A 24,831-nucleotide genomic window follows, 5' to 3' on the forward strand; every position below is an offset into this window, starting at 1 on the left:
GGGGACAACATTTGCCTGCCTCCAGTCTTCTGGCACCTCTCTTGTTCTCCAAGAATTCTCAAAAATAGTAAGAAGCTCAGAAATTACATCTGCAAGTTCTTTAAGTACCCTTGGATGCAACTCATCTGGCTCTGAGGACTTCATTTCATTTACAGAAAAAGGATGCTTTATGACACAAACTTTGCTAGGCAGGCAAGATGGGCCTTGGGCCAGGAGCTGGACATTTGGGCAGCTCCTCCCGCCCCCTGCCTGGGGGGGGGGTCCCAACCTAGGAAGACTCGGGAATTTCTGGTTTCTGCAGAGAGGCCTGAAGGAGAGAGAGGCTGAGCTGGTGCTGAGGAGCTTCTCTGGCTGGGGGAGACCTCTGGCCTCATCCCAAGGGCTGTTGGGTTCTTCAGTCATAGGGCCTTTGGGACTTGCAGGCCCTGGCTGCAGAAAGGGCCCACGGCTCAATGGGAGAGCCTCCCCGGCAGGCTGCCTGCCTGCCCGCTTCCAAGGGCCAGTTTTGCCTGGGCTGCCGCTCTCACCACATCAAAGGTGTACCCTTAGGGCTGCCAACCTCCAGATACTGTCAAAACAAACACCTATGCTGAAATAGAAATAGCTAGAGGAAACAGCAGCACGAGGCTCTCAATTCAAAATACCATAAGCTGTGGAAAATTGAATAATAAAATCTAACTGCCCAAGATAGGTATATTGCAAGCATACACCAAGTAAGACTCAAAATTCAAAAAACAAACAAAAATATATTCCAATTGTTGGCACTTTACAAAAATAATGCTGGTTACTTCACCATCAATGTAATAATACAAGAGTAGTCTCAAAGAAAACAACAACGTGTTTTGCAGGTAATGTACAGATTAAATAGCCTTAAATACAGAATACAATAATCCATCAAAATTCAAAAAGAAACCTCACATGTTTCTATAGGTATAGTAACGTGATTACTCAAGTCTTTTAAGGCAACTCCAAATTAATTCATTTACAGCATCAAAAATGTCTAATAAATTCAATAAACAGAAATCTCTCAAGGCAACATAAATTCATTCAATCACAGCATCAAAAACAAGACGACACCTCCGGACTGGTGAACGTTTCACTTGGGAACTGCAAAGAAGCATACACTCTGGGAGTTGATTCCTGCGGTTCCTTGCTGGATAGTAATTCCTTCCGTGTTTTGTCTGCCACCTTCCTTTTTGCTAGTGCAGTGATACTTCTTTGCAGTTTACCCATCTCTCAGGGGAAATTAGAAAAATAATTTCCCGCCATTGGCACTTACTACAGAGCGTACCAGGATGCCAGGAAACACCATTATTGGGCCAATGGAGAACACAATCTCTGAAAAATTATCTAGTTAAAACGGACTGTCTCCCTCAGAAACAGCAATCTAAACCGCATGGCCATTTCAGATGTGGCGCATGCGCTATGTGTAAGTTTTGTTTACCCGTGAAGGAAGTCAGTTCCACAGCCTTTAGATTTCGCTATCAAATTAAACAATTCAGTAATTGTTTGTCCCAAAATGTGATTTATGCGGTCAAATGTCCCTGTTCTCTTATACATAGGTTCCACCTCTAGACAGTTAAAAGTGCGCATTGCTGAACACAGAACGCGAATACGCGCACGCGTACTTGATGCCCCTCTAACGGAGCACTATCTGAAAAAGGGCCATACAGAGGATGATATATTATTTTTTGTTTTATGGAGGTATTCTGCGAAACCCTACCAGAAAGAAGACATCTCCGCTATATTACATAGGCAGGAGATGAAAATGATATTTCTTTTTAAAACCTTGGCCCCTGCCGGTCTTAATAACGATTTTGATTTGAGGTGTTTTCTGTAAGTCTTTGCTAACCTATTCCCCTATGACATCAGTGTGAGGTCTTTGGATTATTTTGTTCAGCTGGGAAATCTTGCATCTGCTCCTTAAATTACTACTAGTTTGTTAGAAACCTATCTATTTGAAATTAGAAGAACCCTCTGGGTCAGTGGTCTCTGTATCTGGGTGTTACCTTGTTTCTCTGTCTATATATTCTTATTGTTCTCTCACATTAATAGCTATCTGTGATGAATCTATGTTTAGATATTACATCTATTATATTTTCTATTACAGAGGCTTTTATGCCCACCTACAGAAATGCGTTAAATTAGCATACGATAGAAGTCAATCATGACACTGGTAAGACTAAGTGTTATACATTTTTTAATAGCATTTGTTGTATTAATTATATAGTCACAGTATATTTAATATATTATTTGCAGAGGCATTGCCCCTAATGCACAACTGAAGAAGCTGTCCCCAAGCAAAACGTTCACCAATCCGGAGGTGTCGTCTTGTTTTTGATGCTGTGATTGAATGAATTTATGTTGCCTTGAGAGATTTCTGTTTATTGAATTTATTAGACATTTTTGATGCTGTAAATGAATTAATTTGGAGTTGCCTTAAAAGACTTGAGTAATCACGTTACTATACCTATAGAAACATGTGAGGTTTCTTTTTGAATTTTGATGGATTATTGTATTCTGTATTTGAGGCTATTTAATCTGTACATTACCTGCAAAACACGTTGTTGTTTTCTTTGAGACTACTCTTGTATTATTACATTGATGGTGAAGTAACCAGCATTATTTTTGTAAAGTGCCAACAATTGGAATATATTTGTTTGTTTTTTGAATTTTGAGTCTTACTTGGTGCATGCTTGCAATATACCTATCTTGGGCAGTTAGATTTTATTATTCAGTTTTCCACAGCTTATGGTATTTTGAATTGAGAGCCTCGTGCTGCTGTTTCCTCTAACCTCCAGGTACTAGCTGGAGATCTCCCGCTCTTACAACTGATCTCCAGCCGATAGCAATCAGTTCACCTGGAGAAAATGGGGCGGAGCCTGAGGAGGGTGGGGACTTCAATGCCATAGAGTCCACCTTCCAAAGCGGCCATTTTCTCCATGTGAACTCATTTCTATTGACTGGAGATCAGTTGTAATAGCAGATCTCCAGCTAGTACCTGGAGGTTGGCAACCCTATGGAGATGCCGCTTCGCGTCATGGGGCATCCTGGGTGCGACGTTCCCCTCTTTGGTTGGGAGTTGCGCCTTTGGCCACTCCCAAGCAGGGCAACCCAGCTCAGTTTTCTGTGAGCTGAGCAAGACCTTCCCCTCCCCCCCCCACGCACACAAGGGCCAAGTAGACACCTCTGGCCCCCTTCGCAGGATGAGCGCGCTCTGCTGCCTGCATCCCCACAGTTCCTTCTGTCCCGCTCAGCTACGCCTCCCTCCAGAAATAGCCAAGCAGGCCTGCTCAGCCTGCTAAATACAGACTGCACGGGTGACCTTTGGGAGGCCCCCGGGCAGGTGGGTGGCTTGGCAGGAGCCGCTGCCCGCACCCCCTGGCACAGAGGAGCTCAGGACCAGCCCCACCCCTTTAGGGCAAGCAAAGAATCAGCAGCTGTCCCGTGTAACTCTTGAGCTCGCTGTTGGCGACAGGCAGCCCCGAGTCTGAGGGCACACTGCCCGGGGAAGCTTCTGGGCCTTGCAATTTCCCACCACCTCCTGTGGCACGCCAGCTAGAAAGCAGAGAAAGAAAGAAACCGCGCACTCCAGGAGTAATCCGGAGGCAAAGCGGAGGAGTGTGGCTCCTGCGACCAAGTACCCGCGGAGAGCAGGAGGCAGAACGGGCACTTGGCAGAATGTCCTCAGAGACGAAGAAGAGTTGGCTTTTATACACAAACTTTCTCTACCACTTAAGGAAGAACCAAACCGGCTTACAATCACCTTCCCTTCCCCTCTCCACAACAGGCCCGTTGTGAGGTAGGTGAGGCTGAGAGAGCTCTAAGAGAGCCGTGACTAGCCTAAGATCACCCAGCTGGCTTCACGTGGAGGAGTGGGGAAACAAATCTCCTGAGAAGCCCTCCTTTCCCTGTGGGGCACCCCAGCACCCAGCCAGCCTTGGCCAGCAGAGAAGTCCCTGGCCCCAAGGAGCCTGCAGCAAAAAGCAGCAGCAGGCAAGGGAACCCGGAGGCCCTCCCAACCGCTGGCTTAGGCAGGCGGATAGGTGAGAGGGGGATCTTGGCTGTGCTGCTAATGGTGGGTGCCACAGGATGCCCCGCTGACCGGCAAGGGCGGCTTGGCTTTGGCAACCCCCTCTGGGAGTTGGAGGCATTCAGCCGGCCGGGTGCTGCGTCGCCCCCAGAGGGCCCCCCCCTTTCGGTCTCTGGGGATCTGTGCTGCCACCAGCTGGCCAATTCGGTTATTAGCAAACACGAAGCGGCTTTATTCAAAACCAGGTGTGTCTAGTCCAGCGGTTCCCAAATATTTTGAGTCGCAGAGCACTTTTCAGGAGAGAAATTCGTCACGGAGCACTAATTTTCACCTAGCACCTATATACTAAACCGAGTGACAGTAGTACTGACGGTGGGAGGTAGTTTAAGCGTTTGGGCATGTTAAACATCAAGTTTTATCTCATTTGTAGGGTTGCCAGGTGCCTTCTTCACCACTGGCGGGAGGTTTTTGGGGCAGAGCCTGAGGAGGGCAGGGTTTGGGGAGGGACTTCAGTGCCATAGAGCCCAATGGCCAAATCAGCCATTTTCTCCAGGGAGACTGATCTCTATCGACTGGAGATCAGTGGCAACAGCAGGAGATCTCCTGCCGCCACCTGGAGGTTGGCCATCCTACTCATTCAAAAATTTTATTTTCTCCACTAATTTCACTACATATACAAACAAACAAAAAACATAAAGTAAGGCAACACATTTGAGAACGAATTCAAAGCAAGTATTGTAAACCCACAATATTTTACCTACATAGATCTGGGATTTAAAACAATTTTTTCTTACCTACACAGTTCGTGGCCGCAAAAATTCACAAGTTTGAGATCTTGTCACATTTATTTTATTTATTTTTTCTCTCCTGTCTCGTCACGGAGCACTAGGAGATGTTTTGCGGAGCACCAAGTGCTCCGGGGAGCCCAGTCTGGGAACCGCTGGTCTCATCAAACTGGCATTGGCTCTCCAAGGCCTCAGGCGAAAGTCTTTTGCATCACCTCCTGCCTGGTTCTTTCAACTGGAGATGCTCCACCACTGAGCCACACAGCCCCTCCCCAGAACCTCCTGAGGGGACCGACAGTTCCGGCACTTCACCTGCATCGCCCTCGACTGTCTCCACCTGGTGCCTGCCTCACCTGCGCTTTCCCATTAGCTCCCACGAGGGCCTCCAGCAGTCCACTGACTGACCCCCTCCCTCTCCCTGCTCCTCTTTTGGTAACGTACCTGAGTAGGGCTTTTCATAGCTGCAGAGAACAATCTTCCAGCGTTCAAAATAATGAAATTTTAAGAAGGAACACATTCACACTCATACTCTGCACAGCCATAGTTACAAAGTAAAAAGGTACATATATGCAATCCTCTGTCCCACAGTTGTTATTCGAGGTAGGGTTTTTACTCTTAAGAGTTACAGCGTTGTATCAAGCATCCTTTACCTTGAGGCTCTGGTCTGCCTGCCCATTGTTAGCCTCATATAGTAATGGAGGCCATCCAGATCGAGCCCAGGTGTGAGAACTCCTTCCTCCAAGATCCCCAGAATGTGTGTGTAAAGTGCCATCAAGTCACAACCAATTTATGGTGACACCGTAGGGTTTTCAAGGCAAGAGACTAACAGAGGTGGGCTGGCCATTGCCTGCCTCTGTGTAGCAACCCTGGGCGTCCCTCATCCAAATACTAACCAGGGCTGACGCTGCTTAGCTTCCGAGATGGGGTAGACTATTTAAAACGGGCCCCGTTCCCCTCTTGCTCAGGAAATTTAACTCCTCAGTCCGCCCACCTTGAGGGTCAACCTTTTCTGCCTGCCTTTTCCAGGGAGACAATCTAGCACCTGGCACCCCCAAGACTGCGTCACCTGCTAGGTGTCATGTTCCCCACCAGGATGAGAGATGGTCCTCATTGCCCAGGATGAGGAAGGCCCTTCCCCACCCTGGAGCTCAGCTCCCAGGCCATCTAGCACCTGGTGCTGGACTTCTTTGGAGCATGAAGGTCCTAATTAACTGTCATAGTAAATAGGCATTTAATCCCACCCACCCCCATCAGTGACTTCAGAAGGGGCAGAGCATGCATTACAAGCAACCCCCCTGGGCAGCCACTTTGCTAGTGCCACACCCCAAAATCCAGAGGCCCCAATGAGAACTGTGGGTCACCCCGGTACCACCTAGGGCTTCCCCCCCCCTTCTGCCCCTGGAAGGCTCAAGGGCTGCTCAGCCTGCCCAGAAGAATCCAGCACTGCAGTCCTGACTGAGAAGTCTGCAGCCAGGATAAGAGATCTCGACGTATCCCTTTCCCCCGACACACACACATTTTTTGTCTCTCCATCTATCCAAATAAGTGTGCACAGGGGTGCATACACACAGAGAGACACACAAAGATCTTGGGTGCAGGTCCACTTTTAATTTTGCGTAGAAAGCACTTCCCAAAGAGATGCAGAGTTGAAAATTTTAAAAAATGAATTAAATGGGACGCAGGAGAGTTTTCTTTCCCCCTTCTGTGCATATACACAAACCTCTAACTTTGCATAGCCTAACTGAGGCTACAAGTTAAAAGGCTGAGAATGAAGCCACTAAAAACTCAATGGGTAGAGTTGCCAACTCTGAGAGGGGAAATTCCTGGAGATTAGGGGGTGAAGCCTGGGGAGGGTGGGGCCTGGGGAGGGACCATAGCAAGGTATAATGCCACAGAGTCCAGAGCTGCCGTTTCATCCAGGGGAACTGATCTCTGTAGCCTGGAGATCAGTGGAAAGTCCAGGAGATCTCCAGGCCCCACATAGAGGTTGGCAACCCTATAAAATTGGCCCTGAACCATCTTTACTCCAGTATCTATTATACCACCTCTGGCAATACACAGAGACCTATAAGCAGATATTATCTACACCTCAAACCACCCTTGCACAAAAAACTTTCCCACATCACCATGAACCCAAAGCAAAGATTTGATATTGAGAGTATTTCTGGGGCAGCCGACTCCCCCCCCCCAGCTCTAGCGTGGGCTTGTACTACACAAACTAGCTCCCAGAGGGCAGCCACCCTCTGCAGTGCCACACTGGAGCTCACCCCCCACCCCGCAAGAAGCGGCTCTGGAGGCACCGAAGACCCTCTGCTGCACCGCAGGCCCCAAGCTGGCCCCCTCCCACGCTTCTCTCTCTCACCCACAACTCCAGAAATCAAAAGTTGCCTCCCACATCAAATTGTGGCATAATTTTTTTGAGCTCCAACTGAAATTTCAGAGCACGTTCCGGGGCCAAATAAAAGGACCCTGGTCCCCCACTCCAATTCAACCAAGTGCATCCCAAGGTGGAGGAGTCCAATGGTTTTGTGGCAAATGTCTCCAGGCATGCTGCTTGTCCCACTCCAGTGGTCATCTGACAACGTGCCTGAGAAGACCACACCTCCCACTACACACAGAGATACATCAAGCTGCCTTTCACAGAATCAGACCATCGGCCCAGCAAGGTCAGATGGGCAGCGATACTCTGGGGCCTCAGGCTGAGGTCTTCTCCTTGAGTCCTTTCAACTGGTGATGCCGGGGATTGAACCAGGGACCTTCTGCATGCCAAGCAGATGCTCTACCACTGAACCACCACCTCTGTGTCTTGTGAGCAAGCAGCACAGCCTGAATTTCAAATGAGGGGGGCTGCAAGTACCAGATGGAAACCTTCCTGTGTCAGCTGCTGTCTACTTGGAGATTCAACCCAAAACTGAGTGTGTCTGAAGAAACGACAGAACATGGGCAGGCAAACGACGTCTGACTAGCACAACCATCCGGAGGTTCACAAACACATCCAGAATTGCTCTTCACAGTGGACTGGAAAGGGACGGACATTCAGTCCCCAGGGGATACACTTTGTGGGGGGGGGGGTCCTGACTGTCAGTGACCTGAATGTGCCAGCCTCTCTGGGCCAAGGGGCATGAAGCCCCAGCCTACCATATGGAATCCAAGCAGTTAGCACAGGAAAGTACATACTGGAACTGGGAAATGCATTCCATGTGCACCAGGCAAATAGCTCCTCAGGAAGTGCCCAGGAACTGCCGGTCTGTTGTTTCCCAGGCAATATCCACCTCCACCATGGAAGATAATGTACTGCTCCAGTCTACTGAACATTTTGCAAGGAGAGCCAAATTCTGGGCCAAGACAACCGCCCTATGTCATGCAAATCAAGCCAATTAATGATTTATCATTCTGCGTGAATCATTCTTATTTTGGCAGCTAGCAGAAGGGGGACAGGAATCCCCTCAACCACTGGTCTGCTTCTGAGTTTCCAGATTTCAGCCAACATTCCCCAGCCGGGCCTCTTCACCACACAAGGGCAGGAGCCTCCAGGGGCTGAAGCCAAATGCCACAGCCACCTGTCCTAGGGCATCGCAGCACAATCACGGACCTGCGGGCTGACCCACACATGCCAGCACCGGGCACAAAGGCCACCACGTCCGAAGCCGTCTCCAAAGTAAGTTAATTCAAGGGCAGAATCATTAATTGGCAAGGCCTCTAGAAAGCGAAATCCCGCCTCATCCTGCTCTTGGGAGTTTTTGGAGGGTAACAAAAATGTGTAATGACTACAGGAGAATTACACAACTTTAAGGTTGACAATGAGGAAATTGAAATTGTTCAAGACTTTCTATTCCTTGGCTCCACCATCAACCAAAAGGGAGACTGCAGCCAAGAAATCAGGAGATTGAGACTGGGAAGGGCAGCCATGAAGGAGCTAAAAAATATTTTGAAGTGTAAGGATGTGTCACTGGCCACCAAGACTAGATTAATTCATGCCATTGTATTCCCTATTACTATGTATGGGGTGAAAGCTGGACAGGGAAGAAAGCTGATAGGAAGAAAATAAGATTCCTTTGAAATGTGGTGTTGGAGGAGAGTGTTACGGATTCTGTGGACTGCCAAAAAAACAAATCAGTGGGTTATAGATCAGATCAAGCCTGAACTGACCCTAGAAGCTAAAATGACTAAACTGAGGCCGTCGTATTTTGGTCACGTCATGAGACGACAAGGGACACTGGAAAAGACAGTCATGCTAGGAAAAGTTGAGGGCAGCAGGAAAAGAGGAAGACCCAACAAGAGATGGATGGACTCAATAAAGGAAGCCACAGCCTTCAATTTGTAAGATCAGAGCAAGGCTGTCAAAGGTAGGACATTCTGGAGGACTTTCATTCATAGGGTCGCTATGAGTCAGAAGCGACTTGACAGCACTTAACACACACACACACCCCAAACATGCGGATAAGGATGGTTCAGCAGATATTATAAACTTGGACTTCCAAACAGCTTTCGACAAAGTCTCTCACCAAAGATGCCCAAGAAAAGAGCCAGAATCCAGTAGCACCTTAAAGACTAACAAAACTCCTAGCAGGGTAGCAGCTTTCATGAGTCACAGCTCACTTTTTCAGATACAGCTTGAATGAAGAAGCTCACACACTCCCAGAAATTGTGTTAGTGCTACTGGACTCTTGATCTTTTCTACTGGTACAGACTAAAATGGCTACCCATCGTGATCTACCTCCAAAGATGCCCAAGTAAGATTTAAAAACTGGTTAAAGGACAAGAAACAAGAAGTAGGAATAAATAACTGTCATCATAACGGAGGGAAGTGAGCAATGGGGTCCCACAAGGAATGGGATCGGCACCAGTTTGGAATAGGGGGCAAGTCAGGTAGTGCCCAAATTTGCAGATGCTACCAAATTAGTCTGGAAGATGAAAACCGAGGCTGTGAAGAGCTCCAGGAGGATCTCTCCAAATTGGGTGAGCAAGATTAGAGTTCAGCAGCACCTTAAAACCCAACAAGATTTCCAGGGTTATAAGATTTTGAGAGTCAAAGGTTCCTTCGTCAGATACAACGTGGCAAAAGTAGGTAAGTGTAAGGTGGGGGACGCTGGAATAAAAAAAATCCCAATTTAAATGTATGCTGCTGGTTTCTGGAGAACTGAGTTTGAAAGAGATTTTGGAGTTGTAGTGAAAAGCTTGATGAAAATGTTGACCGATGTCTGGGGCAGCCGTGCCAAAGGCAAACTCCCTGCTGGGGTTATATTAGGAAAGGGATGAGGGATAAAGATGGTATTGGAATGCTCCTGCGTAGAGCTATGTGGTGGCCTAATGTGGAATAAAATCTGATGCAGTTCTGGACACTGCAGAGCTGGGAAAAATACAAAGAGTAGAAGAGGGAAAAGTACAAAGTAACCACAATTAAGGGGCTGGAGCACCTTTCCTATAAGGGAAAGTGAAAGAGCCTGGGGCTTTCCAGTCCAGGAAAAAGATGGCCATGGGGAGACATGAAAGAGGTGTATCAAATGATGCATGGGGTGGAGAGAGTGAATAGGGTTTTTTCTCCCTGTTGGGGGCACTGAAAGAAGTTGATGGATAATTGGTCCAGGCCAGACAAGAGTAAACACTCCTTTACTCGAGTTAATTAAATTGTGGCATTTGCTGCACGTGGACATGGTGATGTCCGTGTACATAGATGGCTTCAAAAGGCTGTATGGAGGGAGAGGTCCATCAATGGATACTAGTCATGGTGACTGAGAGGAACCTCCCTGCCCTCCAGAGTGACCGGCTGGCCACTGCTGGACTAGATGGACGGAAGGTCTGACCCAGGGGGTTCCTCTTATGTTCCAGGGAGACGGCAGGAACGTCAGCTACCGTAAGATGGAAGTTTCTCGGGCTCTGGATGGAACAAGCACTGCCTGAACTCAACCCCATCAGCCTTGCTCTGCTCCAGTGTAAACCTTGCAACACCCCACTGACCTTCCTGTAAGCCAACCACACTGGAGCCTCTCAAAGAGGAAGCCAACTGAAAAGAGAAGGGAAGAGAACCGAACTTCCAGCGCTCGGGTGAGAATGGTGGGGAGGCTCCATTTGGACTACGAGGGTCTGAGCCACGGCTGGCAGCCTCCAGCAGGAAGACCCAACTCCACACACACACACACACACACACACACACACACACACACACACACTCCAAGCCTCCACGTGAGAGCAGGATCCTCCTGATGAAAACGGGTGGGAGGGTGGGAGTCAGCACGAGCAACGACTGCCAGCCCAGGCAGGGGTGCTCACCGCCTTTCTAAACAGAGGCCAGGATGACAGCGCAGGGCTGTGCCTGTCTGTCCAGCTCAGCAACTGCCCCCAGGCCTAGTGTTCCCCCCACTCCGGGCCACCCAGCTGGGTGGAAGGCCGCTCCTTCCAGGGAGCCCTGCGAGTCCAGCAGGCTGACCAAGGCAAGTGACAGGGCTCTGCAGCTTCTTCTGGCTGGGGAAGGGGCCTTCTGCATGCTCCCCCTCCCCCAAACAAAGTTAGCACACTCCACTAACCATCGCGTGTGCCTCCCTGTTTGTAATCCTGTTGATATTTTGCTTTAGGAAAAAAACGACTCCAAGTCGCAGGGCAAACGGTACCAGACCCACTTGAAGTAATGTGAAGAACAGCGCAGACTTCTGACCAAAGCATCCCCCCCCCCGGACCATAATGTCCATCCCATGGTCAAGCCCCCCACCCTTGGAAGCCTGCTCAGCAGCACTGACTCCCCCCCGCCGGGCATTTTGTTGAAGCAGCGCAAAGCCGGGGGAAACGACCCACATGTCTCACACACACACACACACACACACACACACTTCCCCCACACTCGCTCCATTCTTACAAGCAGCTGGTCCCCTTTTCCCAAGACCAGCCTCGGGGAGACTCCGGGGCACAGAAATGCTCAAGAGAGTTCACACCTGGCCTGGCAATAAGACTGGGGGCGTCAGGGTTCACGGCTTCACCATCACAGGACAGACATGTTAAAAAGCTCAAAATCCAAGGAAAGGCCAGGGAGAGGTTGCTGGGGTGGGGGGAGACACCTCTCTCAATGGCCACCACTTCCCTCCCCACCCGGCCCCTGATCCCCTCCTTCCACTTGCATCCAGCACATTACAGCCCAGCAGGGGCAACCCTTGCCCAGAATCTGCCAGGTGAGGGCCAGCAGCGGGACGAATGGCCCTGTGGCAGAGGTGGGCATGGGGGGGGCGCAATCCCCGCAGCAGGCTCCAGCGATGGGGGTGCCAGCCATGGCCAGCGGCTGCCTCACCCCTCCCTCCAGACTCCCCTCGTTCTCGCTAAACCAATCCTTCAGATCCACTGGGTCCAGCGTTGAAATTTCAGCAGGCTGTGCTAGGAGGGAGGAGAGGAACTGGTGGAAATGGCCACCCCCTCTCCCGGAGACGTTCACCCACCTTGAGTCTTCAAAAATGTGCGGCTGGAGACAGACCTACAGTTTGGGGGTCCTACTTGGATGGGAGACCACCAAGGAAGAGGCGGGCAGTGGCAAAAACCCCTCTGCTCGCCTCTTGCCTTGAAGCCCCTTGAGGCAGAACTTCATGGAACTTGACAGCACACGTTTGATCTCAGAAGCAATCCCACGCTCCCCCCCCCCCCAACTGAACGCAATAGAGCAAAAGGCATGGCCAGCCAGACCGACAGGCATTTCTGGGCCAGCTCTGGAGCAGTGAATCAGCAACACAGGACTCTCGAAGGCCCGGTGGGGCTCTCCCCCACCTTCTGTCGGACTGCCCGGGCCACACAAAGGCACTTCTGCGCAAGGGACCCTCTCTGGCGCTGCCCCTCTTGCCTCGGTAGCACCTGGCTCCTGTCCCCGGCACCAGAGATGCAGAGATCCAAAGTCTTTGCCCGCCAGGTGCGCCCGCCAGGACCGTGGGGAGAGGAACAGAATCGGGCTGGAATGACGGCGAGCCGCAGCAGAGAACGGGCAGTGGAAACGGTGCCCCACTTTGGGTGGGGCCAGAAGGCACATCCCATCAGAGGCGGCCTATGGGCCACTGGGGGGAAAGGGCAGTAGCGACCAATCTTCCATCCTCCAGCTGCACGCAGGGGCTCAGTCTCTGGGGCTACGAGGTCTGGCACTGGACATTGTGCCTCATGGGGTCCTCACAGTCCTCCTCGTGGTAGGCCTCCCCCGTGAAGCGCCTCCCGGACTCCAGGTGAGGAAAATACTCCCGCAGTTCCACCTCTTCCGTGTCCTCCGTGGCCATGACCTCTTCGCGGCGTGGGAAGAAGGCTTGGAACTGGCGGAGCTGGTGCGTGGGGAGCCAGCCGGGCTCCGGGAACTTCACCTGGGCCAGAGGAGGAACAAAGCGCCTTCAGGGGCCGGATCGGAGGGCCCTCCCCGGGGCCACAGGCACAAACCCTGGCTAGTCTCCTTCTGCTGCAGGTCCACGGCCAGATCTCAAGAGCCTGCCCCGCCCCGCTTGCCTGGCCACCAAGCCACCCACACCACCTGGAGCAAGAGAGGCAGGAGCACTGGGCTGAGGCTGCTCGGAGCCAGCCCAGCCCCAAGCACAGACGTTTTAAAAGCGAAGCGGCTGGCCCTTGCAGCTGCAGGCCCTGCTCCCCCGTCAGACTCGACAGGGCAATACCTGGAACTGAATGACGAGCTTCCCCTTCTGGGTTGGGCTGCGGTAGATGGGCATCCCCTCGTTGGGAATGCACTTGACATCCCCCGGCTTGATGATGGTCCCTACAGAGCAGAGCAAAAACAAGCATGGAGGAGGCCAGGGTGAGTCCCAACACCACACCTCCCAGCTGGGTGATCTTGGGCTAGTCACACACTCTCAGCCCCACCGACCTCACAGGGTGTCTGTGGTGGGGAGGGGAAGGGGATTGTAAGCCGGTTTGATTCTGCCTTCAGTGGTGGAGAAAGTCGTCATATAAAAAACCAACTCTTCTTCTCCGAGACCAACAAGAGTTGCGGGGTATTACCTTTCGCAAGTCAAAATTCCCTTTGTCTGAGCTCTGGCTCTTGAAAAATCCTACCCTGAAACTCTCGTTGGTCTCTAAGGTGTTGCTGGACTTCCATCTAACTACTCTACTGCAGGCCGACAGGGCAACCCCCCTACACACTCTCCGAGAGCTCCATCGCGGCATCTGGAGTACCGCTTGGCTGGCCCAGTCCAACGCCTCCATGTGCGACGCACCAAGGGATCCGTAGAGCCAAGAGGCGGCTTCTCCAGGACATGTCTAAGGAAGCCGTCCAGCTGCCTTCAGCCTGGTTAGACTGGCCCATCTTGCCCCGTCCGGTCCCCTCTGGCTGGCAGCAGCTCTCCAGGGCCCCCGAGAGAGGAGGGCCTGCCCTCCCCAGCACCTGACACCCAGGAAGCTCTCGCATGGCCGATGTTAGAGATGGAAGTGAAGCGTCTCCTAGACCCTTGAGCCACAGGCCCAACTTCTGAGTGGGCCGCTGCATCCCCTAGGATGGCCCCCCCCCAAAGAAAAGTTGGGTTTTATATGCCGACTTTCTCTGCCACTTAAGGGACTCAAACCGGCTTACAATCACCTTCCCTTCCCCACCAGAAACACCCTATGAGGTAGCTGGGGCTGAGAGAGTTTGGAGAGAACTGTGACTAGCCGAAGGTCTCCGAGCTGGCTTCATGTCTAGGAGTGGGGAAACAAATCCAGTTTACCAGATTAGCCTCCGCAGCTCACGTGGAGGAGTGGGGAATCAAACCTGGTCCTCCAGATCAGAATCCACCGCTCCAAACAACCAATCTTCACCACTACACCACGCTGGCTCTCCCGGGGGAGCCCCGCCCTTCCCACCTGGCCGTGAGGTGACGAGCAGCCGCCTGTTGTCGAGGGTATGGACGACTGTCTTGCAGCCGCAGAGGGCGTCCGCCAGGTCAACCTCCTTCTTGATAATCAGATCGTTGCCGCGGCGCTGGAAGACCGGGTGCTCCTTCTGGTCCAGGACAATGACGATGTCTCCGGGCTCCAGGCCTGGCACTTGATCTCCTTCCTGGTGGAAAGTGATCTTCTGCCGGTCTGCCATGCCTGGGGGATCAAATGACAGCTTGCTGCAAGAAGAACGCTGACCCCAAGGAAGACCCCGCCTCTTCCACGGAAAAGAGGCCCACCCCTGCCCATTCCAGTGGGGCAAGCATCACGCCGACACAGTCCCTGTTAAACTGGGGGAGGAGAGAGGAAGGAAGACCCAGGTTGAGGGCCAAGGTACGTACAAACTCTTGTCCTAAATCGTAGTACATTCCCCCTACACACAATATAACATTTTGAGCTGGTGCAGAGGAGAGATAAAAAGATAATTAGGGGTTTTGGAGACTAAACCTTACGAAGAAAGGCTGCAGGAACAGGGGACATTCAGCCTGGAGAAGAGGACGTAGAGAGGGGGATACGATTACTCTTTTTAAGTGTTTGAAGGGCTGTCATTTAGAGGATGGCAGGGCTCCATTTCAGCTGGTAATGGAGGGCGGGACTCAAAATACTGGCTTTAAATTATGGGTGGGGAGATTTTGGCAGGATATTAAGAAACACTTTTTAACAATAAGAAGAGCTGGTTTTTATATGCTGACTTTCTCTACCACTTAAGGGAGGATCAAACCAGCTTACAATCACCTTCCCACAGAAGACACCCTGTGAGGTAGGTGGGGCGGAGAGAGTTCTGAGAGAACTGTGACTAGCCCAAGGTCACCCAGCTGGCTTCATATGTAGGAGTGGGGAAACCAACCCGGTTCACCAGATTAGACTCCGCCGCTCATGTGGAGGAGTTGGGGAATCAAACCCGGTTCTCCAGATCAGAGTCCACCGCTCCAAACCTCCACTCTAAACCACCTACACACCACGCTGGGTCTCAGGGCAGCTCAGTGGTGGAATTGGTTACCCAGGGCTGTGGTGGGGGCTCTTCTCCTTGGAGATGTTTAAGAGGAGGTTGGACGATTAATAGTCAGGGATGCTTAATGTCATCCTGTGTAGTGCAGAGGGTTGGACAGGGGTGTGTGTTTTAAGCCCCTTTCAATTTGGTTAATTAAAAAAAATGTCCAGTAAAATTTCTGCTCAACCCTCTGGCATTTAAGCTCTGCAATGTAATCAGCTGTTAACTTTGAGGCATCCATCTAGTTTTTTTTTAAATAGGTTCTGCAGGGGGGCCCCTCTGGGGTCATCAATCCATTTTCCGCACAAATGCTTAAACCCTGGGGAACGGGCCTCTCGCAGATCCCACACAAACAGTGTGCAGTTTACAGGCACCAAATGCTGGGCATAGCTGCAATACTGGCACCTGCCCCTAAACAAACAGAAGTGGCTCAGAACAGAAAGACCCGGCCACCGCCGAGGGGGGACGGCACCCGAGGGGCTCAGCTTCCGGCAGCCGAGTTTGTGGAGGGTGCCTGCTTCGCTTTGGTGCTTGGGGGCCTGGATTTTAGCAGCCACCTGGATCTCACTTTTATGGAAAGCAGGAGGAAGCAACTTTAGACAGAAAAGAAACACTTCACAGAAACTAGGGGCAAAAATGAGGAGGCCAGCTCTGTAGTGTGACCCCCTTGCCTGGGGAAGTGCAGCCCCCCAATCAGCCCCCTCATCTGCTACCCAACCCCCAAAGGAAGCACATGAAGCAAGGAAGCAATTGATGAAAGATGTAGACAAGCTGGAACGTGTCCAGAGGAGGGCAACAAAGATGGTTGAGGGATTTGGAGACCAAGTCCTATGAGGAAAGGTTGAAGGAGCTGGGTGTGTTTAGCCTGAAGAGGAGGAGACTGAGAGGGGATATGATAACCATCTTCATGTACTTGAAGGGCTGTCACATAGAGGAGGGTACAGAGTTGTTTTCTATTGCTCCAGAAGGTTGGACCAGAAATTAAATCAAAAGAGTTTCCGTCTAGACATTAGGAAGAACTTCCTGACAGAGCGGTTCCTCAGTGGAACAGGTTTCCTCGGGAGGTGGTAAGCTCTTCTTCCATGGAGGTTTTGAAGCAGAGGCTAGATGGCCATCTGTCAGCAATGCTGATTCTATGACCTTAGATGAGAGGGAGGGCACCTTGGCCATCTTCTGGGCATGGAGTAGCGGTCACTGGGGGTGTGGGGGGGGGGAGGAAGTTGTGAATTTCCTGCTTTGTTCAGGGGGTTGGACTAGATGACCCTGGTGGTCCCTTCCAACTCTATGATTTTATGATGGTTGTGGAGAACATGCGAACTTCTCAGGGAAAGGAAGTCCTGTTCATGAAACATGGAACGTGATCAACAATGCTAGACCCACCACCAAGGGAAAATACGTCCACGTACGCAGCAGGCCAGAAGATGCAAGCAGCTGGGCTTAGATCCACACAAGATTTCCCCTAGCGATCTCCCTGCCTCCCCTCTCCCACTACAGCCCAAACCTTCCTACCCCACATGCTGTTCCTGGGAAACAGCCCCTCTCCCCAGGAACAAAACAAAAGGTGAGGTGGAAGTCTGCAGCGTATGTGTCTCCGGGGAAGGGGGGGAATAGGCAAAAATCGCCCCCGTCCATCTTTGGATACAAGCTTCTGCTAAACATTTACTGATGTCCCACTGACCTTTCAGCCTGCTAGCGTGTGTGGATAAGCGGGACACACAGGCAGGGCTCAGGTGCCTTTCTTGTGGTTTTTGTCAGGCAGACGGAGAGGCCCACCCCCTCCCAGGGCCCGTGGTGCAGGCCCGGCCCTCCGGAGCCCGAAGGACGCTGTTCACCTTTGTCCAGGTGGACGCTGAGCACCTTCTTCTCCCGCACGACCTTCCTGCCATTGCAGGCCAGGCAGCGGTCCAGGGGCCGCATCCACTCCCCGTGGCCCTGGCACTGGGAGCACATTGTCTGGATGTGGTGCACCACGTTCGGCGCCAGCTGGTGGACAATGACTTCCACGCCAGAGCCGTGGCACTTGGAACACCGCGTGTCGAGGCCTTCCCTTCCTCCGCGGCCTGGAAGAGAACCCAACGCGTCACGGAGGCCCAGAAGAAACCAGCCCCTGCCCTGTCCCAGCTCAAGAGGCCAGAAGCACTCCTGCCCGCACAGCCATGCTAAACATCTGCCAGGGCCAAGAACACAGCTTGGAAACACACAGGCAAGGGGTCCAGCCAAAGGGTCCAGAGGACTGACCCCTCTCGGCCAGGGCCAGACACCAAGCTACCCCCTCTCTGCCCCTTGCTCCGTGTTGGAAAAACAGGAGGCAGGCCATGGTCTTGCAGGGCAGAGGAGGCAACCCCCCCCCCGACTCTAGGCCCTCCTTGCTTACCGCCACAGCTCCGACAGATGACGTTCTTTTGCAGAGAGAGCTTCCGAGTGGCGCCACTGTACAAATCCTCCAGGGTCACAGGCAGCTGGTGCACAGTTGTCTTTCCTGAGACAACAAGAAGGCAAACTAAGAAGATCATAGAATCCTAGAGTTGGAAGGGACCACCAGAGTCATCTAGTCCAAACTCTTGCACAATGCAAGAAATTCACAACTACCTCCCCCACACCCCCAGTGACCCCCTACTCCATGCCCAGAAGATGGCCAAGATGCCCTCCCTCTCATGAACTGCCTAAGTTCATAGAATCAGCATTGCTGACAGATGGCCATCTATCCTCTGCTTAAAAATCTCCAGGGAAGGAGAGCTTACCACCTCCCGAGGAAGCCTGTTCCACTGAGGAACCGCTCTATTAGAAAATTCTTCCCAACATCTAGACAGAAACTCTTTTGATTTAATTTCAACCCGCTGGTTCTCGTCCGACATTTCTGCTCTTCGCGAATGGACTCACCGGATGTGGGAACCCAGTTCGAGTCCCTGCTCAACCAAGAAGCGTGCACGGCGGCTGTCCAGCCCAGAGCAGGAATGTGCTGATCCGTCTGGCTTGACCCACTTTTCCAGCTTCGCCTATCAAATGCATTTTTATCCCGCCCTCCTTCTAAGGAGCTTGGGGTGGCAAAAGCATCCCTCTCCACACCTCTCTTTATCCTCCCAACAACCCTGTGAAGTGGTTTAGGCTGAGAGTGCTCAGCTGTAAGGACTGGAATCCGGCTCTCCCAGATCTTAGGCTGATACGCTAACCACTGCACGGCACTGGATCTCCTGTCTCGCACACTTTTTAAAGAAGAGGTAGAATCTCTGCAGACACTGGGCGGTTCTAACTTTACAAAGCAAGAGGCCAGATCCTGGATGTCTTCAACCATGAAAGCAAAACATGAGTTTGACACAGCAGCGCCCCCCCCCCACCCCCCAACTTCAGAGCATCCCAAGGGTCTGGATCAGGCCAAGGGCCACCTGGAGCCAGCAAAAATCTCTGCAAAACCCCCAGCAGTTTCTAGCCGGCCCAGCTGAAAAGGGTCCACGGTCTACTTTTTTGCCTAGAGAGAGTCACGCTCTCTCAGCCCAGCCTACCCCAGAAGACTGTTGTGAGGATAAATAAGAATTTCAGTGAAAGAGCGGAAAGAATGGCCAACGCCACAAATTATAACCAACTGAGGGGTGGCTGGGAAAAGCAAAACGCTGCCAAAGGAGCCACGGCTGAAGGGTGCTGCCCATGCACTTGGGAAGCCATTCTGCTCCCACCGAGGGAGATGCGGTCAGAAAGGGCTCCGCAGGGAAGAGAATCAGACTAGTGGAACTGGGGGTAAGGGAGCCTTCAGGAAAACCTCCCCCCTTCCCTCGTACTGAGGGGCATTTTCCTAAGCCAAACGCAGTGCCTGGGCCAGCCCCTTCTCCCCTTCCTACGCAATCTCCAGGAGGCACACAGACACCCATCTTGAGTTACCTGGGAGACCGAGGGTGTGAGAAGAGCGGCTCTGGAGTGACAGAAAGACCCAAGGAAACAGGAAACAATTACACCAGCTGCAATTTGGGCAGGGCCCTGAAGGCCTCACCCTGGCTCCAGACGCTGCTGCACAGCTGGCAACGGCCCCGCCCTCCGAGAGCACGTCCCACTCTTCCCAGGCACACAGAACAGGACCTGCTCAACCTGGTTTTTCTGGCTTGGGAAGAGTCCCCTCCCTCTTCGTTACTCTAGGAGGATGGCGTCATTGCCTGTGAACCCGCACCCTACCCTCCCACCCACCGAGCTGCTGTCTGCAGGCAAGGAGAAGCCAGAAGACACCCCCGGGGATGACTCAGCTGTATACTTGAGTTAATAGGTGAGGAAACAAGCCAGGCACGTGGCCCTCCTGCCCCGACAGCCCCAGCCAGGGAGCAGGTCATAGAATCATAGGATCACAGAGTTGGAAGGGACCACCAGGGTCATCTAGTCCAACCCCCTGCACAACGCAGGAATTTCACAACTACTTCCCACACACACACCCCAGTGACCCCTACATGCCCAGAAGATGGCCAACATGCCCTCCTTTTCATGAACTGCTTAAGGTCGAAGAGCTAAAGGCACAGCCCTCCCTCAACAGGGGTCCTGACCAGACCCCTGCTTACACCAAATGCCCGGCCCACCCCAGCGTGGTGTAGTGATTAAGAGCGGTGGTTTGGAGAGGTGGAGTCTGATCTGGAGAACCAGGTTTGATTCCCCACTCCTCCACATGAGCGGCGGAGGCTAATCTGGTGAACTGGATTTGTTTCCCCACTCCTACACACAAAGCCATCTGGGTGGCCTTGGGCTAGTCACACTTTCTCAGCCCCACCTACCACACAGTGTGTTTGTTGTGGGGAGGGGAAGGTGATTGTAAGCCGGTTTGAGTCTCCCTTAAGTGGTAGAGAAAGTCGGCATATAAAAACCAACTCTTCTTCAATTCTGGAATCCAAAGAAGAGCTACATCCCCGCTCGGACCAAGCCCCAGATCCATCTGCACCCCCGTACCTCTCCTCTCCACCCGGGGCCCGTGCATGCGGACTCCTCCTCCAAAGAACAGGTCAAAGATATCCATCGGGGGCCCGAAGCCTCCTCTTCCCCCCACGCCTCCTTCCTTCATGGCCCGCTCCCCGCCGCGGTCATACAGCGACCTCTTCTGGGGATCCGACAGCACCTCGTAGGCTTGAGAAATCTGCTTGAACTGGAGAGAAAGAGGCAGCCATTAATGCACTCCCCAGTAGACGCCAGAGGGGCCCTGCCCAGCCCCCGGCCCTTCCTCAGCACCTACCCGCTCCCCCTCACTGGGGTTCTTGTCAGGATGGTATCTCAGTGCCAGCCGTCGATAGGCCCTCTTGATTTCCTCTATGGTGGCGCACGGCTTGACCCCCAGCAAGTCATAGTAGCCGGTTTCCTTCACCATCTTTCCACGTCAGTCAGTCCACTGGGATGGGGGAAAGGAAAAGATGAGCTATCTGGAACTGAGGGCTCGCAGCGCCGCCTCACTCCGGCCCTCTCCCCAAACTGGCACTCAGAGGCTTCACCCTTCAAGGCATTTCTGCAGGAAGAGACCCCTTTCCCTGCAGATGGAACGGGCAAAACTTTTAGAACCGCGGCGCCTGCTTTGGAAAAAACACTCCAACACAATGTTAACTGATGCCTCAATGAAAACATCCCTTTGGAGCCTCCTGTAACAAGGCAGAGGTCTCGAAGAGCCTCCTTCTGGGGCCAAGAAGGGCCCTGGCAACGTGGCCCTCCCATCCGCACCTGACCTTGAAGACTTCTCACTGAAGACGGCCAGGCAGGAGCTGTGCTCAGCCTGGGAACTCCAAGCCCCCCCCCCCACGCAGCCACCTAATTAAGAGCCTTGGAGTGGGTCAGTGTCAGGCGGTGTCTTCCTGGCCAGCAGGAGGGTGTGTCACACCGAGAGGCTGCTTATTATGCCAGCTGCCTCACTGGATGAGTGTGCGTGCGTGCCCGGCAAGTCCCGCAGGGCACGGAGCAAAAGAGGCAGTGGGGGGGGGTGGCAGCTGTCAGGCAGAAGACTAGCAGGCAGGCCCTGCCCTCTGCCCCCCCTTGCTTGCCCCTCCAGCAAACGGCCCTTCTATCTCCTCCTTCTCGTGGCCCTCTATTTCACCACATGTCCTAGTGCAGCCTTCATCCTGACCAAGGCGCCCTACCTGCGTGGCAGCATCTGCTACCTGCGTGGAAACTGCCATGGGCCAATCTGCCCCTGCCCCTTGCGCTCAGCTGGGGAGGGGGAGTGGGTTGAACAAGCCCTCTCTGCCCACACTTGGGAACCCTTTCCAGGGGGCAGGCTCCAGGCACAACCTTTAGCACCGTGCTCCAAAAGGCACCACCCCTGTCCGCTCTCTGCAGGAAGCCTTGCCCGGCCCCTGGCACAGAGCCAATCTAGAACCCAACAAGGGCAGCAGGACAGAATCCACACACCTCCCGGTCTTGGGCAGAAAGCTTGCACCACATGACGGGTCAGCCGCGAGGCCAGAAAGAAGGGGGCAGACACACCAGGCCCCCAATGGGTAGAAGGCTCTGCAAAAATCTTCACAAAAAAACTATACAAAATTCATGCCTGGGCTGACAAGAAAGGAAAAAAAAGGGGGGGGGGACCAGGCCACTTCAACCTTCCTCTGCCGCTGCCTCCAAAGGCTGCCGTTTGGCATTTGGTCACTTTGTACGAAGTAACTAAGCATGAAGCTTCTGACGGCCCTTCTGAACATCCTGGCCGATAAGATGCAGCATAAAAAAAAAACATTCCAAGCTTTTAAAGCATGATATTGAACTGGATATAATTCCTGGCGGTTTCCCAAACTTTCAGCGTGGTGAAAGCATGGTGTGGTGGTTTGGAGTGGTGGACTCTGATCTGGAGAACCGGGTTTGATTCCCCACTCCTCCTCCACATGAGCAGCGGAGGCTAATCCAAAGAACTGGGTTGGTTTCCCCGCTCCTCCACATGAAGCCAGCTGGGTGACCTTGGGCTAGTCACAGCACTCTCAGCCCCATCTACCTCCCAGGGTATCAGCTGTGAGGAGGAGGAGGTGATTGTATGCCAGTTTGAGTCTCCCTTAAGTGGTGGAGAAAGTCGGCATATCAAAACCAACTCCTCCTTCTTCACTGCCACTTTTGACTTTAATAATTCTGCCAACGTGCAAAGTACCACCATCTTATGCGCTAATAAAGAAGGTTTTGGGGTTCTTAAACCTCTGAGCCGGCAACATCGCCTCCGCCCCGCCACCTCCAGCCCCACCGCCTCCGCTCCCATGCCTCACATCAACAAACACACGCAGGATGATGAATAATGGGAAAAGCCATCCACCACAGAGCCCAGCAGGGGAACTCACTCCCTCGGGGCAGAGCAGTGGCAAAACAGGCTGGAGGCCCCCCGCGGGGCCTTGACCGGCCGGGCGCTCCCCCTCCTCACATCTCCCACCAAGACCCCCCCCCCCGCGGCCCGCAGGAGCCCTCCGGGACCTGGCAGGCAAGTTTCAGCTCCCGCCGGCCAAGAGGGTTCCCAGCGCTTGGCTAACGAGTGGGGGGGGGAGGGGGGGCTGGCCTCACCTGACACCTTCCCGCTGATCGGAGAAAAAACTGCAAGCCAGGGAAACAGACTCCACCTGCGCTCACCAACTCCCGGCGGGAAGCGAGGGAGGGAGGGGCTCGAAAAGGGCCAGGAGGCGGCAGCTCCCGGGACCACGGGGGGGGGAGGGAGGGAAGAGAGAGAGGCGCGTGCGCGTTTCCACCCCTGCCCAGCAGTTCCCGACAGCTTACCTGGTCAGAAGGGGCGGGTGGGTGGGTTTCCGGGCCGAAGGGAGCCAACCCTTCTGGGGGGAAAACACTCACCTGGCAGCCCACAAACACCAGCCTTAGTCACACGTGGCACATCCGACCGACACCGGCCTGCCCAGAAGGAGCACCTGCGCCCAGCGCCTTCCCGCCGGGGGGGGAGGGGGGCAGGGGGGGCAACCGAGCTCGCCCGGGAAGGGCCAGACACCCCCCGCAGCCCGGGCGGGCGGGCGACGCCCACGGGGGCATCCCTTGGAGACGGGCGCCCGGGAGACTCGTCGGCAACGCGGCCGCTTCCGGAAGGGGGGGAGGGGGGGCGCCGGCGCCTCGCTACCCGCCCCCCTCGGAGAGTCTCGGGGGGTGGGGGCGGTGGGCCGCGGCAGGCCACAGGAGGCCCAGGCGGAGGGAGGGGCGGAGGGAGGGGGGGTCGCCGGCCCCCGGCCCCCGAACCCAGGCGGCCGGGGAGGAAGAGGAAGCTGCCAAGCGGCGGGGCGTGTGGGGGGGGGTTCCCTGCTTTCCTCCCCCCCCTCCGACGTCACTGCCCGCAGGGGACCCGGGGGGTGGGTAGGGGGGCCGCTCGCTCGCTTGCTCACCCGCCGCCGCCGCTCCGGCTTCCTCCTTCCCTTCTGGGACTCTCCGGCCGCGCCGACACGCCCCTTCCCCCCCCCCGCACGGCACGCAGGCCCCGCCCGCCCATTGGCTGCGGCCCGCGAAGGCGGGGCCAGACGCCCCCTCGCTTCCGGGGAGCTGTTGTTTTTTTTTGTCCCGCTCGTGTGGGCGGAAGCTCCCTCTTCCGGTCCCGCCCCTCCCGGAAGAGCCTGAGCCTATGCAACACACACCCCGGATGTGGCCCCGCCTACAAGCTCTCGCCATTGGACCCTCGTGGCGCATCGCGCGCCGCCGCCGCCGCCCGGACGTTTCTTATTGGCTGTTTCCCACGTCCGCACGTCGTCGCGGCGCTGCGTGTGGCTGGACGCCTGGCCCCGCCCCCCGTTCCGCGTCACGCCCGGGCCAGAGTCCGATGAGGGGGCTGCCAACCTCCAGGTGGCGGCTGGAGACCTCCCGAGGGCAGCCGCCGGTTCCCCGGGAGGAAATGGCCAGGACACCCTCCCCTGGCTCCGCCCCCACATCTCCAGGAATTTCCCAACCCAGAGTGGGCAACCCACTCCGCGAGTAACCCTATTGGTAGCATTGACTTTACACGGCGGGGTCTCCTTTGGGTCCCGGTTCATAGGGTTGCCAACCTCCAGGTACTAGCTATTGCAACTGATCTCCAGCTGTTCACACAGAGATCCCTTCACACGGAGAAAATGGCCGCTCTGGCAATTGGACTCTATGGCACTGGAGGCCCTCCCCGAACCCCACCTCAGGCTCTGCCCCCCAAAACCCCCTGGCGACCCCCCCCCTAGTCCCGGTCAGAAAGGCCAGCTGTCAATAAT

General features: G+C 53.8%; 2 protein-coding genes across 4 annotated transcripts in view; one reads left to right on the forward strand and one right to left on the reverse strand.

Annotated features, from left to right (window-relative positions):
* CRABP2 (cellular retinoic acid binding protein 2) overlaps positions 1–24,831 on the forward strand; it is a 202,271-nt gene that overhangs the window by 23,026 nt on the left and 154,414 nt on the right. The gene's annotated exons all lie outside the window — the stretch shown is intronic.
* On the reverse strand, positions 12,912–24,004 carry LOC130481075 (dnaJ homolog subfamily A member 1-like). Its single transcript, XM_056853733.1, has 8 exons — positions 23,986–24,004; positions 20,883–21,035; positions 20,603–20,795; positions 18,060–18,164; positions 17,518–17,745; positions 14,620–14,850; positions 13,440–13,540; positions 12,912–13,136 (listed from the first exon to the last, which is right to left on the reverse strand). The coding sequence occupies exons 2-8, from the start codon at positions 21,012–21,014 to the stop codon at positions 12,912–12,914; spliced, it is 1,215 nt and encodes a 404-aa protein (XP_056709711.1). The 5' UTR covers positions 21,015–21,035; positions 23,986–24,004.

The sequence above is a fragment of the Euleptes europaea genome, chromosome 7 (genome assembly GCF_029931775.1).
Source record: "Euleptes europaea isolate rEulEur1 chromosome 7, rEulEur1.hap1, whole genome shotgun sequence".
Lineage (NCBI taxonomy): Eukaryota > Metazoa > Chordata > Lepidosauria > Squamata > Sphaerodactylidae > Euleptes > Euleptes europaea.

Coding starts and splice junctions, on each gene's coding strand:
- LOC130481075 (XM_056853733.1), bottom strand. CDS start 21,014: ATGGTGAAGGAAACCGGCTACTATGACTTGCTGGGGGTCAAGCCGTGC. Junction 14,851..17,517: donor CAGCGTCCACCTGGACAAAG/GTGAACAGCGTC, acceptor TTGATCCCCCAG/GCATGGCAGACCGGCAGAAG. Junction 13,541..14,619: donor GCTCGTCACCTCACGGCCAG/GTGGGAAGGGCG, acceptor TCTGCTCTGTAG/GGACCATCATCAAGCCGGGG.